This window comes from Pantherophis guttatus, chromosome 5 (genome assembly GCF_059756535.1).
Source record: "Pantherophis guttatus breed Tessera chromosome 5, ASM5975653v1, whole genome shotgun sequence".
NCBI lineage: Eukaryota > Metazoa > Chordata > Lepidosauria > Squamata > Colubridae > Pantherophis > Pantherophis guttatus.
The window spans coordinates 99,012,486-99,027,118 of record NC_142067.1 but is presented as its reverse complement, the minus strand read 5'-3'; the positions used below and the strand labels follow the sequence as shown (position 1 = coordinate 99,027,118).

Sequence of the window (14,633 nt, the reverse complement as noted above, 5' to 3'; positions counted from 1 at the left end):
CACCAGCATAATCCGTTACAGTCCAAACCATAGCATTGATTGAAGAATTCAAGGGTTTTAAGTCTATTGTTTTTGTGATTATATGGTTTGCACAGACTTTGAAAACTTGATCCCTTCTCATTAAAATTCGGTAACATTTCTTTTGCGTATGGAAGAGAATCTTTATTTCTCCAACACCACGTTCTTTCCACTGATTGACTTCTCTGTCCCATCTGTATAGTTTTGCCCTTTCTTTGAAGATAATTTCTTCATCTTCTTCTCCAGATTTTACTTCAACCTAGCAGGAATAAGTAATCATGTTGACTGTGGACACCACTGTAGCAATGTTTAATTGGAAGGATAGCATGATAAGGCCTCTTATCACTCTATCCTTCCAATGTTATCCCTGCGTGCATGTTTGTATGTGTGTGTGTGTATTATATTACTTACACAAACACACACACATACACAGAAGCAAGTCTAGTTTTTTTTTAAGCAATATATATCATATAACCATGTTAGTCTTTCAGAATTCTGGAGATTTGGAGAATTATGGTGACTAAAATCTGGAGATTTTAGTCCCACAACACAATAGGCTAATTGCCTCCATTCTTAATCTTTTCATTTATTTCATGCAAGATCAATAATGACAAATGAAAACAAGTAAGTTGACAAATAAATGGAGCAATATTGAATGTACCTTATGTCAGGAAACTGACTAAACAGATATATTCCTTCTTAGATTCTGATTAGAAAACTTACCTCTGGCAGTGAGACTATTGGTTCAAAATGAATATCGTCACTGTGTACCACCTCTTCATCACTTGCATCATCATCACATTCTCCTTTAGCGGCTGCTTGTACTCCAAATACAGCTGCTCCTGTATTTGCCCACTTAAAGTTTTTGTCTGTTTAGATGAGAAAATAAAGATATTAAATTATATGTCCTATCGATTTTTTAAATAAAAACTCCAGCTAGTTTTTCTCACACTGTTAGAAAACAAGATGTATATTTTACCTTTAGAACCAAAAGCAAAATCCCCAGAATTGCTTGAAGCCAGATCAGCAAATGACACGCTCGATGCATTATCAAAGGAAAAGGGATTATTCTCTACAAAAAAGGAAAATGTACAATTTTATCATCCACTGTATACTAGCAGCTTTTTCATCCTACATTGCAACCCTAACCCTATGCCAAAGTGCAGATACAGGTATCCTCAACTTATGACCAGTTCATTAATGATTGTTTGAAGTTACAATGACCGTGGGAAGGTTGCTTTACAGCCTAGAAAACAGTTCCAGCTGTCATAAAACTTCCCCTCCCCACAGTCACATGACTTCATTTTGGGTGGTTGGCAACTGAATTGCATTTATGACTGGTTGTTGCAATCACATGACCACTTTTTGCTGACTTCTTGCATTTTTTTTGCCAGTGTCTATGTGATACACTTAATGACTGCTGTAAAAACAGTAGAAAATCGGGTCCAGTCACATGGTGTCTCGACTTACAACCAAAATTCCTGTCCCAATTGTAATTAAGTCAAAGACTACTCAGGATACTACTAAAGCATTAGGCATGCATAAAATACATACTACTATCTGAACAAGCAAATTATGCTCCCATTAAAACCCTTTGACTTCCATGGACACTGACTTTTAATGAACTTGGAATTATATTTACAGTTAACAGTTTTTTTATTTTTGTCTAGCGTAGCACATTTGACATTTCATACTCAAATAGACAAGTATACCTTGATTTACAGAGGCTTCAGAATTGGAATCACTTTCCTTCTTATTTGATAAATCAACAGGTTTGTCATCTGTTCCTAATAAATTCTGAAAGCTCTGTGTAGTTTCAGGAGTAGAGTCACCATCTGTTCTTAATGTATCCCATGTAGTATACATAGGGTTGGGTGTAGAATCTGATGCTTTATTAATACTGCAGGCTACATCTGGTCCTCCTTCCTTACCAGAACACACATCGTCAGTTGAAGTAGTTATTTCTTCTGCCCGAGATTCCTGAAAATTGAAACCACATTTGTTTTTATTGATGTTTTTTAAATGTAACATGTACCTGAAGTTCTTTAGGTAACTTCATCAGATAACACTTGAAACACAGGCATGGTTCAGGTAATGAAAGTGTGTACAAAACCAATTATCTTGGCTTCATATTACATCCCTACATTAGTAAAAAAGAATTTAAACGGTTACAAAATCCAAACTGTTATGCATAAAGTAGTTCCACAATCAGAATAAGCACTGAAAAAGGCTGAGAATTATCTTGTGCAAATGAACCTACCCAGATGCAACAGAAGAAAGATAATATCCTAAGGATTATTATGTTTTGAGCTTTTGCAAGTCACACCATAAGAATTCTCTATGCTGTTCAATGTAATGTTAGTAAATGACCAATTATTGAGTTAGCAGAAGAATACGGAAGATTCTAGTTTACATGCAACATGTACAGGAAAAAAAATACCCAATTATTCTTGTTACTTACTTTTGTTTCTTGAGTTTTTCTAAGTTCTGTCTCAAAGTCTTCTACGTTGTCATTGTCTTCATCAGTGTCACTGTTAATACCACAGAGAAAAGTTGGAGGAAACTTTAGAGCTTCTGCTTTAGCTTTTTCCTTAGGAGTTGGTTTCTTTTCCCAAACAATAGTTTCATTCCTAGTCTCTGGATCAATATGCTCCACAGCATCTGAACAGATAATATAGAAAATATCAGCAAAGTAGAATAATAAAATAAAGCTTCTAAATATGCTAAGTAAATTGGAGAAAGCTCTTACATAAGAGTCAAGCTAACATAGTGACAAATACTTTGGAAACAATGTGAACAGACAGGGCATCTGGAACTTTCATGGAAATCAAGATGAAGCTTCTTTTAAGAACAGAAAATTTTGTGTCTCATTTATGGTAACAATTAATAGACACTTAAGAAACAATACAGATTCAGCCTAAGGCTGAGGCATCAACATATTCAGTTGTAATGACCTTCAGTAGTCAAACAAAACTGCCTGAAACATAATTTTGGAATCCAGAACTCATAACTCCTAAGGATCATAAAGTCTAAAATATTAGTAACAGAGTCCTTCTGTACTGCTACATTCTGAACAATAAAGTTATTTTAACAACAACTGCAGTTGGTGAAGAGCTCTTGTTGCGGGATTGTCCAAATCTGAGGGGTCTTTCCCCATACAGCTTAAGAGTACAATGGAAAATCTGGCCAATTCTCAGAAGTTCTGGAATTCAAACCTAACCGTTCCTCTTTCCGCATCTGAATGGATGTGGAATAAGATTCTATAAGTTTATAGATTCCATAAGATTAAAGTTACAATAACTTTAAATTTTCCTTTTTCTTAGTTTCCAATTGCCATTTCATTCTGAAAATCTGTGCTCTAACATAAAATTATCAGAAGAGTTCAAAATTTCTTCCCTAATTTGTTCTAAGAAACTATAAAATTAATAATTAGATTAGATTAGTATTGTTTACTTGTATTCGTTATTTCTGAGTTCTCTTTAGGTTCTTCTAAATACAATTTTCCATTAAGCCTTCTGACAGCTGCTTCATAGTCTTCATCTAAAATATGAAAACAAATAACCAGAGAGTGATACAACTTGCAACTGAAGTTTACATGCAAAACATCATTTTAAACAAAGAAAGCCCAAGAACTTTGGAAAGGAGAACCTTCAGATAGACTTACAGTCTTATCACTATTTGTGTTTTCCTCAGAAATAGAAATAGAAAAACAAAATTTGACTGGCTGTAACAGATTAAGAGTTGGAAGTGACCTGGTAGATCATTTGGTCCAACCCTCCACCCAAGCAGGAGACCCTATGCCATTTCTGACAGAGGGCAGTCCATTTTGTTTATTTCCTGCCTTTATTAGCTGTGAACATAGTCCTTCCTCCTCCTATTTTCTTCACAATTACAAGTCTGTGAGGTGAACTGGGCTGAGAGACAGTTACTGCCCAAAGTCATCCAACTGGCTTTCATTTCTAAGGCAGGACTAGAACTCACAGCCTCCTGTCTTCTAGTCTGGATGCCTTTAATCACTACAAAACTGGCTCCAATATGTATGATATAATATGTGATATTAAATGTCAACCAAGTGGCAAGCTTTATGAAACAAAGTTTAAAGAGGACAAGAAATAAGGAGGGCCAAGATCAATTGAGTTAAAGACAAATTATCTTGTGAATGTAGTTTTGTTTTCAAATTTTGATGGGTGGGAGAGTTGTGATATGGTTTCTGCTTTCTTAAAATGAAAGGCTGGCTCTCTAACAGTTCAAAATAATTTTATTTGCCAAGGTTCTTTACTTCCAACGGACAAATCCTTGTCCTTGAACTTTCTGCAGGAAAAAAAAAGTATGACCAGCATTCAAGAGTTTTTATGACATGGAAAGATTTCCAGACACTTCTAACATTCCTTTTCAGCTTGAGCTGCAAGGGATGCAATTAGCTTTCTCAACCTGTATATGATCAGACTTGAAACAAGCTCATGCTCTTCCCTCGTGAAAAGAAAGCTATTATTGTGCTATAGATCTGCACCCAGAAAGTGCAAAGCCACAATAAATTTCAAGGATCCACAGACCTCTGGAACCAGATTCACACTTTCTTATGCTCATCACACTTCCCAAAATCTGGCACTCAGGCCAGCCTAGAAAATTGGATGATCAGATTCTGTTTGATGGTGTATAATTTAGAATTTGTCTTTTACCTCCTTTAAGAGAGGCAGAGGAAGAATGGGGCAAGTATTATCATTTTCACCCCAAATCTTCAGATAACTTTCTTTTGAAGAACACATTGATGCAGAAAAGCATGAGAATAAACAAAACCTTGTTGAATTGGTCAAGGCTTTATCCTTTCTTATTCTTGGATCTTGTAAAAGACCAATAATTTTCAAGAAATCTTCCTTACCATCTTCATCTTCACTCAGATACCCAGGTTTATTCTTATAGCAGAAGAATGTTGGAGGTAATTTAAGGGATTCTGCAAGAGCTCTTTGATCAGGGGTTGGTGTTAACTCATACACAATCAATACATCATCTGATGGGATTGTATTTGGTTCCTTCTTAATCTCAACTGTAAAATAAATTACAAATTAATTTCTTCAGCAAATCAGAAGTCAGAAATTACAATACCAGCACATATACAAATCAATATACTTCATATCATTCAGAAAGAAGGAAAGCTTAGTTAATATAAGAACTTTTTTCCAGCCAAGAACATAGGACAAAATCATGCCATGCTTCTCATTAGACAACTGTATTCAAACACATGTTAATTCTCTCCCATTCCTTTAAAGACAACAGAACAATTCAGCAGCATTTTGAGTGATAACAGGCTGAAATCCAAAGCCTAAAAGTAACTTCATGTGGCTCTGCGCTTTGTTTCAAAACACTTCTCTAGGAAGTTCAACGAAAATAAATAAATCGTTCAGAGATGAAACTTGTAAAATATTAAAGTTACTACTCCACTAATTTTTATAAGACTTTTGGCACTGGTTTTAAAATCTAAAGAATGTTAACACATGTACACAACTTTAGACCATTTTACCTTCAGGGTCCCATCCCACCCCCCTCCACTTTTACAGCTTGATTTAGAATTGGCATATTTTCTTCTTTGGGGGAACACACTGAGAATAAAGGATAAGGGGGTTTTGTTTCCAAGACTTCCATGCTCTGTTCTTCTCTTTCCTTTTCCTAGCACCCAGCATACTGGCTCTGTTCTGCTCTTAGACTCTACATCTTTCCTCTCCTATGGAAAACAAGGTCTGAACTCTTAAATTTTGTGTTCATTTGGAATTTAATTTATTTTAATGAAATTAAATTTGTTAAAGATTTCTTGTGATGAGAACTCTCTTATGGATTCCGAGTGCTATTGCTGCTCTTCATTGACAGTATGGTAATTTTTTCTTTTCCACTGCAATGTGTGAGGAGCTCAGAATCCTATTTAGATTTCCAACATACAAGTTGCAATAAACGAACAAATTTCCTGTGACAGAAGGTTTTATGGTAGAGCTCATTCTAAATTTTCAAATTAATTTTAGGTATCACTATTTTATGTATAAATTCTCAGGACCAGGACTAATTAGGGACGAGATTTGATCAGAGATTAAATATTCCACCAATTTTAAAAAGCAAGAGGTTGACGTAGTTCTCACTGAACAGTATTAATGGAATTCGAATCTAAAAAAGTAGTTTATTCAATTCAGGGTCTAAGAACTGTCAGCTCTACAAGGCAGACCTGTAGTGGAATGTAGTCAGGATTCCCAGGAGGGACGGTATGCATTCCAGAAGAGCAAAAGACAGCAAAGTTTAGATACTGTAGTTTGTGTGGTAAGAGTATTATTAATTTTCACTATTAATTTTCAGAATATATGATTTGTATTGCAAGTAGCCTGCTTTAGTAGTTTGGCAATATTTCTGTCTATAGGTGAGGAACAATAAAGGAAAATGGCTTAGAAGACCTCAGCATGTCTTTCTTGGTTTTTGGAGCCTGACAAGACCAGAGCACAAAATAGATTCCACAGAAGAGTAAAACTTTTATTTAAATTGTCTATAGTTGCAGTCATCTGTGATATATAAGCAGGATCGATTGGATTAATCAACTCTCTTGGCCTGTTTCCAAAGCAAAACAGCACTGAAAAAAATCTGTCTCCTTTTGCTTTTCTTCTTGCACGTACCCACCTATGGGTGAAGAAAAGGTGGTAAAAGAGGGAAAAAAACACCAGTGATTAGAAACCCAGTTTGGATTAGTATTGAAAGGCAATAGACTAGAAAGCAGAAACTATGAGTTCTAGTCTCCCTTAAGCATGAAGGCAGCTCAATGATTTTGGGCCAGTCACTCTCTCTTAGCTTCAGGAAGAAAACAATGGCAAAGTACCTTCATGCCTGCTTACTGTATCAATGAGTGTGTTTCCACCAAAAATGCTAACCAAATCCTGAATAGGTGATAGGATTGAATGTTGCAGAATTGTAACAGAAATGTAGAATTAAGGATTCCAGGATGTATATTTTTATGCAAAGTGCTTTAGTAAAAAGAAAACTCTAAATGAATTAGATTCAACTTTAATAAAATCTAAGCCTCTGAACTTTTGCTTTTTAATAATTCTATTTTTTAAGCTGAAAAATTAATCAATACATGTGGCAACTTCACAATTATTTTTAAACAGAAATGAAATTTACTTCTGTTTCCAATTGCGTGACTCCAGTGTATGTATGTATCTCTCTACTTATCTCTGCATGCATTGCATACATGCACAAACATGTGGGGATCGGTTGCAAGGAAGGCATAAATTTGCAAAACATGTAAGTAGCATTGAAGGTTCCAAAAAGTTCTCTGTTCTGATAATGGAGAAAACTAGCATGAAAAAATGTGTTTCAAATAAATTTAGAAAATTTGAATGTTAGCATTTATAGAATTTTTGGCTTGGATTTAAAGATCTATAAAATTCTATTTATAAAATGACTGTGAAGCAAATATTTACCAGAAGTTTCCTATGCTATTACCACCTGCTAACAATCTCCTCTGGAATATGAAGAACCTATGAAAAATAGAATAAGAAGTTACAGAAGGAAGCAGTCTCTTCCTTACTGCTTTCTATTGTGGAGTCCTTGCTGCTTTCTGAGTTTGGTTGTTCGATATTACCCAACTAGGTAACATCATCAATGCTACTGAGAGTGGGGTTTGCTTCCTGTTAATATACAGTAGCTTGCCCTATCAGTGTTGGTGGGGATGTGGCTTTCCTCTTGAGAAGATTTCCTCCTTTCTTCACCCCAAGACAGGTAATGAAATATTGCAAGCAGAGAGCACCAAGGGCTCCACAGTTCAATCCTGAGCTACAGATATTCTCTTCTCTTGGTGCTCTCTATCATGGGAACCTCTCTTCTATCGATAGCTCTTTCACTAAATAGAAGAAATCCTTCTGTTAATCTACGGGCCAGTTTGGATTGAAGATATCGTATCTGTAATGAAAATGTTTTGTTTTTTCTTTTTCTTAACACGGCATTTTTTAAATTTGATGAAAAGGTAGCAGCTTTGAAATACTAAAGAAGAAAAATAGAATTAAAAACAAAGATTGTGGACAATTGGTATTTTGGTAGTTGTGCTTGTTCATAAATAAGCCAAATCCTCTGGAAAGCATTTTGGAAAAGAGAAACCCCTTATATGTTAATACAATACACTCCCATCATCAAAATTCACTTTAAAAGGATAATACAACAATTCTCTCAAATTCCTTCTACCTTCCATCAAGACCAGCAAGCACCCTTACTAAATTTTTATCATCATAAGTCAAGCAACAATTGAAAGCCAATAGATAAGTGCATAGAAGATAAAAGAACTAAACAATAAGTATTTAAAGAATCAGCCTTTATATCACAAATCAATGCAATCTATTTTTCTTCAACGTGCATGTTAATCTTTCTGTTTCCATACTGTTAAAATAAGTTATTTGATGAGAATTTGAAAGCTGTCAGTGATTTCCAAGAAGTGATGCACCACTTCATTCATTGTAAATACCTTCACTACTGGATTGAGAGGGGGATGAACTCGTCCAAAAGGCCATTGGGTTAGATTTAAAAAGACTAAAATTAAATCCTAAAAAATAAATTGTATTAATATAAGTACTTAGTTACCATTAGTAAAGGAGAAATGGGCACTGATGAATAATTAAAAATGACAGTAATATTGCATGTTTACAACACTCAACAAAAATTGCATTATGTTATTTTTATATTTATAATGGCAGTAGTTACAAACTTAAAGCAAAACTTGCAGTTCTGCAAGTCTTTAATCATTTGTTCTCTATATCTTTTTTAAAATTTCTATTAAGTTTTTTTTTTTATCATTACAGTCATCAAACAACTGAATTGATTAGGTGAAAATGCTGATTCTACTTTCTATTGTCACTGAAAATAACAGCTGGAAGAGCTCATATACTCTATGCCAGGGCTATCAAACTCCCGACCCATGGGCTGGATGCGTCACTCGCTGGCCATGCCCACACCCAGTTTAGGGAAAGGGGGGGTAAAGTCCTGATATGTCATGTGACGCAGCCGTGGCGCCGTGAGTTTGACACCCCTGCTCTATGCTGATGCTGTTTATCAGTAAGTCATAATGACTATATTCACACACAATGCTTTGACTAAATCAATTACAGTTTACTACCCATTAGGTCATCATTTCAGATATATTTTTTTACTAAACAGAGAAACAGATTGACCAAGAGCAAAAAAGCAGTGGAAGCAACTTCTAACTTCTTGCTGGCCTGATCACACACTGGTCTACCTGCCTCCAGAGGGCTAGGATGGAACAGGTGTACGTGATTTCCAGCAGCTGATGGAGGGACTGGTCTAACCTTTGGGCAGCAGCATAGCAACACTGAAGTGATCACAAGTTTGCCAAATTTCAAATGTACAGAGTCATGGGTCCCAGATTTTGGACACATTCTCTAAACTTAGGTACCTTGGTTCAAAAATTGTTGCTCTATGATGCACTATTTCACCCAATTAAACGTTACAGACTTGTATATAAAATATAATGGGTGGATTTATATAAAATGCAAATCCCAAACTTAACAAACTGTAATATGGTTTAAAGCAAGATATATTATGTAAAATGTGATAACCTCTATTCAATTTTCTGATTCTTGCCCCTACCATACTAGGCCTTTCTTGAGGCTCCTTAATCCTTAAAGGTGGCTTTTTGGGGAATCAAATGAAGAGAATAAAGTCTGGATATAACCTGGGAATTATGTGCTAATAGCTGCAATTCAACTGCATCTGTATCTCTAAAATTTAATTACAGAAAAATATCTATGAGAAATGTATATAACAAATACATTTAAATTTTTAGGCAATTTCATTAATTACTTAAGATAATTCGTCTATTTTGATTTTTCAAGAAATAAAAAAGCAGTCAAATAATAGCATCTAAAACCATACCCAAAGATGTAATTGTAGGAATCAAAAAGAATCTAAAGACAATTATGGAAATCTATTTCTAACAGAAACATTTTTAGTTTAGCATTGAAGGTTTAGTAAAAAAAGTGCTTTGATAAGCATCATAATTTTTTAAAGGCAGGTGATACAAAAATATATACTGTATTCAAAGACTTTAGCTGCAGCTTGTAAGTAAACTACAATTCAAGAAATGCTTACCTTTTTCTAGTATTTTGAATGAAAAGTTAGAAACCGCTTCTGCTTTTGAGGTAGTCACTGGGGTTTCTCCTTGGCTTTCTGGGGGCTTCCAATTAGCAGCATTACTACTTTCTTGATGTTCTGCATGTCTGCAAGCCATAGCATCCTGTGAGCTATCTGATTTTTTTGCATTCATGGTCTGACACACTGAATCATCACTTTTGCTCTTGGGAGGGGCATTAAAACTGAAACCAAAGAGTGATCCTGTGGCTGATGTGTTTCCAAATGTAAAAGGCTTTGATTTTTTGTTATTAAATATAGTTTTAACAGACTCCGAGCCAAATACAAATTTAGGAGGGGAAACAACAGCTTTCGTTGGCATCTCGGCTGTGCCCTCAACTACTGCTGAAGTCTCTGCAGGTTCGACAACTGTTTCTTCAGCCTCCTTTAAATCAGTTCTCTCCCTGGTGGTTTCTTCCAATACTGCAACAGCAATCTTTCCACAGGGAGATTCTTTTGGGGTGTTAGTACGGGAAGAGAGTGGTGTGATTAATATGTCTTTTTCTTGAGCATGTTTTGCTTCCTCAAAAATGTTCTTAAATGAATCAGCAACATCCTGAAGTTTAAACCGGACAGCGAAGAGCTCCATCTTTCTTTCCCCTTCAGCAAAGTCACATGCAGTCCACACCCAGGCTCGCTCTGCACCTTTCATTTGCTGGATGTTCATATTGGGGGTTATTCTATGGTTGGCACAAAGCTTTAACACCTGGTCCCTTCTCATAACTACACGAACCTGTTTAGTGTCATAGTTCTGTAAGATTTTTATATCCCCAATGCCCCTCTCTTTCCATTGGTGAGCATCTTTATCGTATCTATATAGTTTAGCTCGGTGACTAAAGACTACTTGCTCATTTTCTTCACCACTTGTTACTTCCACAAGTTCAGGTAAAGGTATGATTGGTTCAAAATATGGACCATCTCTTTCATCTTCTTGGGTGACATCAGACTCTTCATCTGTACCAACAGAAATCCTACTCTGATTCTGTTTGGAAGGAGATTTTGAAGGACTTAGTGCGGATTTGAAACTGAAGTTAAATCCTGTGGTAGACTCTCCAAATCTAAATAGATTTTTCCTCACAGGGCTACTTGCCCGAGGCATTGAATACACTGAACTGTCAGTACTATCATCCAGAGCTTCTCCACGCAAGTCATAGTTGTCCCACTCTAATGTAGGTCCAGTACTTTCAGCATGTGGCTTTATAACTAGATCAGAACTGTTAGAAGACACTAAAGTTTTCTCTTCATCTGTAAGTTTAGTTTTATCATCTGTAAGGAAGGTTTTAAGATCTTTCAACCCACTTTTCATTTCTTCTGCTTTTTGTATCAGCTCAGCTGTCTTTCCAGTATCTACAAGTTTGTGTGGGGTTTGAAGTGGTATATCCAGCAACAGTCTTTGACATTCTTCAAATTTCAGTCTGAATTCCTCAGCCTGTTCTGAAAATTTGAATTTAGCTGCCAATTGCTCTAGCTTTGCATCCCCGTCAGAGAAGTCATTAGCCAGCCACATCCATGCTTTGTCTGAGCCAGAGAGAGGTTTCAGATTCATAGTAGTTGTGATCCAGTGATTTGCACAAACCTTCAATACTTGTTCACGCCTCATGAGCATCCGGAGTTTACCATTAACTTCATTCTTAAGGATTTTCAAGTTCCCCACGCCACGCTCTTTCCACTGCTTAATTTCTGCATCAAACCTGAACAGTTTCACTCTTTGTGAATACAGTACCTTCTCATCCTCTTCTCCTGTCACAAGTTCCACTTTCTCAGGCATCTGAACAACAGGTTCAAAATGAATATCGTCACTATCTTCCGTTTTATATGCATCATCATCTTTTTCAAGGTCAGCAGAAGTATTAAGCTTGGAAGACATTTTAGAAATCTGAGAAGAAAAGAGTTTTTCACCTGCACCTGTGAAGCCCTTAAAATTAGGATCTTTTTGACCAAACTTAAATCCTTCACCTGATTTGGCAAGATCAGCAAAAGTGAAAGTATTGCTCTGATGACCAAAAACCAAATCACTGCTTGGTTTGTTACATGCACTGGGCAACTGTGTTTCCGTCTCTTTCTCACCGATATCCTCTTTCTCATCAATACTTTTAAAGACATTAACTTCTTTGTTTTGTTCAGCATTTGCAACCTCTTTACTAGAGTCCTGAATACCAAATTTAAATTCTCCTGGTGGGATAGGCATTGAAAAATTAAACCCTCCTTTTATAGCCTTTGGCTCAGTAGTAGCAGGAACCTGGAATGGAAAGGGAGACTTTTCTTGCTCTGTGGAAAAGCCAAATTTAAAAGTCTTGCCTGATATTTCACATTTAAAACCTGTCTCTTGTGGTTTGCCAGCAGATTCAGATAACTTGCTCTTGAAGCCAAAAGCAGCTGGTGGGCCATTAGCAGACAGAGGGGCAGCATCACAAGAGGGATTTGGAGCCTGACAAGCTGCACAAGTTAGCAAAGAGCCTTCGTTTCGTACTAAACATATACCACAGTCCCATTGTCCTTCCTTCTTCATAAAAGCAGCCCCAAAGCCACTCTGTGGAACTTCTGAAGTATCTTTTGAAGTATCCGTTTGGCCAAATTTGAATGAGGTTTGTGAACCAAACGTTGGAGTACTGATTCCACTGGGACTCTTGCAGCTAATACAATGAGAAGCACTTGCTTCATTTTTTCGAGAACAATTCTTGCATTCCCACTGGTTCTCCACGGTAGTAGAAATTGTTCCAAATGTATTCTGTGCTCCCTCACTGCCAGGCTTTAAAGATGCAGATGATTCTTCTGGAAGTACAGCCTGGGCTTCCCAATTAGCTGGGTTTGGAGACAGGCATGCTACACACGTTTGTGAGGTTATTTTATTCCTAACTAAACACGTGCTACATTCCCACTGGTCTTTCTTCAACATGAACTGCTCTCCAAAGCCATACGTTGTGTGTGTTCCAGAAACATCTTTCCCAAATGAAAAGGATGTTGGTGTAGTTCCACCTGATGTAATTGAGAAAGTGTTCCTGGCATTGGTATTTTTTGCTGTGCTGTTAATGTCAGGATTAGGAACCTGAGAGCTACCACTGAAGGAGGTCCCCCCACTCTTGAAGTGAAATCCAGCATTCAGGAATCCAGTTTCAGCTTTACCAGGCTCTTTCCTATCCTGTGTAGCAGTTTCTCTTGATGACCTAATGTTCGGAACCACTTGCCGACCAAGATCTGATCCAGCACCTTTCAAACTATTTTGTGCTTCCTGAAATTTATGCTTGAAAAGGATTGCTTCTTCTGGAGTTTTAAATCTAATGGCAAGTTGCTCAGGTTTTGGCAATTCATCTGCATAGTCCAAAGCATGCCATACAAAAGATTTGTCTGACCCGGCATTTGGTTTCAAAGTCATATCAGGATTTATATAATGATTTGCACAAATTTTTAGCACCTGTTCTCGTCTCATAAGTAGTCGAATTTTGCCCGTTATTTTATGCCTCAGAATTTTGACATTACCAACACCTCTTTCTTTCCATTCTCGGCATTCACTGTCAAAACGGAAAAGTTTTGCTCTGTTACAGAAGATCTCTTCTTCATCTTCTTCACCTGTTTTTACTTCAATTTTGTCAGGCAGTGGGACAACAGGTTCAAAATGGGGACCATCATCTTCTTCATCACCACCACCGTGGACACTGCCACCATCTGTTTCATGACTTCTGTTTGCTCCATCTAAGTTTGGCGTTCCAAATACAGGCTTGCCAGGTTCTTGACAACCGAACATATCATCCTTGCCAAATCCAGAGGGCTTCGATTGAGTATGTCCCATTTTATCTGTTAATGAAACACCAGAAGAATTTTTACTGCCAAAACTGAATATGTTGCGCTGTCCTGTGACATATTCAGCAGGTGGTTTCTGTCCTGAATATCGATCCTCTTTGATGGGTTTATCTGATGTCAAAAGACCCAACAGGCTGTCACTGTTGTTGTAGTTTGCATTATGGGGCTGTCCTACAACTTGAGGCGATGAAAAAGTGAAATCTCCATCATTAGATTTGAAATTAGAATTAAATTTAAAAGTGGTTGGCTGGGTAGAAGTTATTAATGAAGGTTTTGTTCCATCTGCTGATACAGGAGGCTGTCCGAAGTTTGACTTCCCAAATTCTATCACCTTTGTTTCTGCAGATCTGGAAACAGGAGGTGCTATGGAAGGTTTTGTAAAGTAGCCTGGTTCGGGGAGGGGTGGATTCGTGCTTGTTGGTGGCACACTATAATTGTAGTAGTCTTCATTGCCTCGTGGAGACAACATTCCAGTTGCAGAAGAATCAAAACGCAGTGGTGCACCATACATATCCTGTGAAAACATACAAGCAGATGTATTCTGCAGTGGAGGAGTATGCATGGGCTGTTGATATGTATATATATGTTGCTGGGGTGTAAGTCTATTCATGGCATACACAGGAGCCTAAAAAAGAACAAAGCTCAGTGTTAGG

The 14,633-nt window shown here is 36.9% G+C and overlaps 1 protein-coding gene across 2 annotated transcripts in view; it reads right to left on the bottom strand.

Moving 5' to 3' along the window:
- LOC117666627 (E3 SUMO-protein ligase RanBP2) overlaps positions 1-14,633 on the bottom strand; it is a 40,927-nt gene that overhangs the window by 1,774 nt on the left and 24,520 nt on the right. Inside the window, exons 20-28 of one of the 2 annotated variants that reach the window (XM_087895374.1) lie at positions 10,144-14,605; positions 8,504-8,581; positions 4,898-5,062; positions 3,472-3,558; positions 2,480-2,679; positions 1,731-1,998; positions 998-1,090; positions 742-887; positions 4-277 (exon numbers count right to left, since the gene is read on the bottom strand). In XM_087895374.1, the coding sequence (XP_087751500.1) occupies positions 4-277; positions 742-887; positions 998-1,090; positions 1,731-1,998; positions 2,480-2,679; positions 3,472-3,558; positions 4,898-5,062; positions 8,504-8,581; positions 10,144-14,605 (5,773 nt within the window). The remainder of the gene's footprint in view (positions 1-3; positions 278-741; positions 888-997; positions 1,091-1,730; positions 1,999-2,479; positions 2,680-3,471; positions 3,559-4,897; positions 5,063-8,503; positions 8,582-10,143; positions 14,606-14,633) is intronic. The other variant, XM_034419396.3, reaches the window with a different exon arrangement.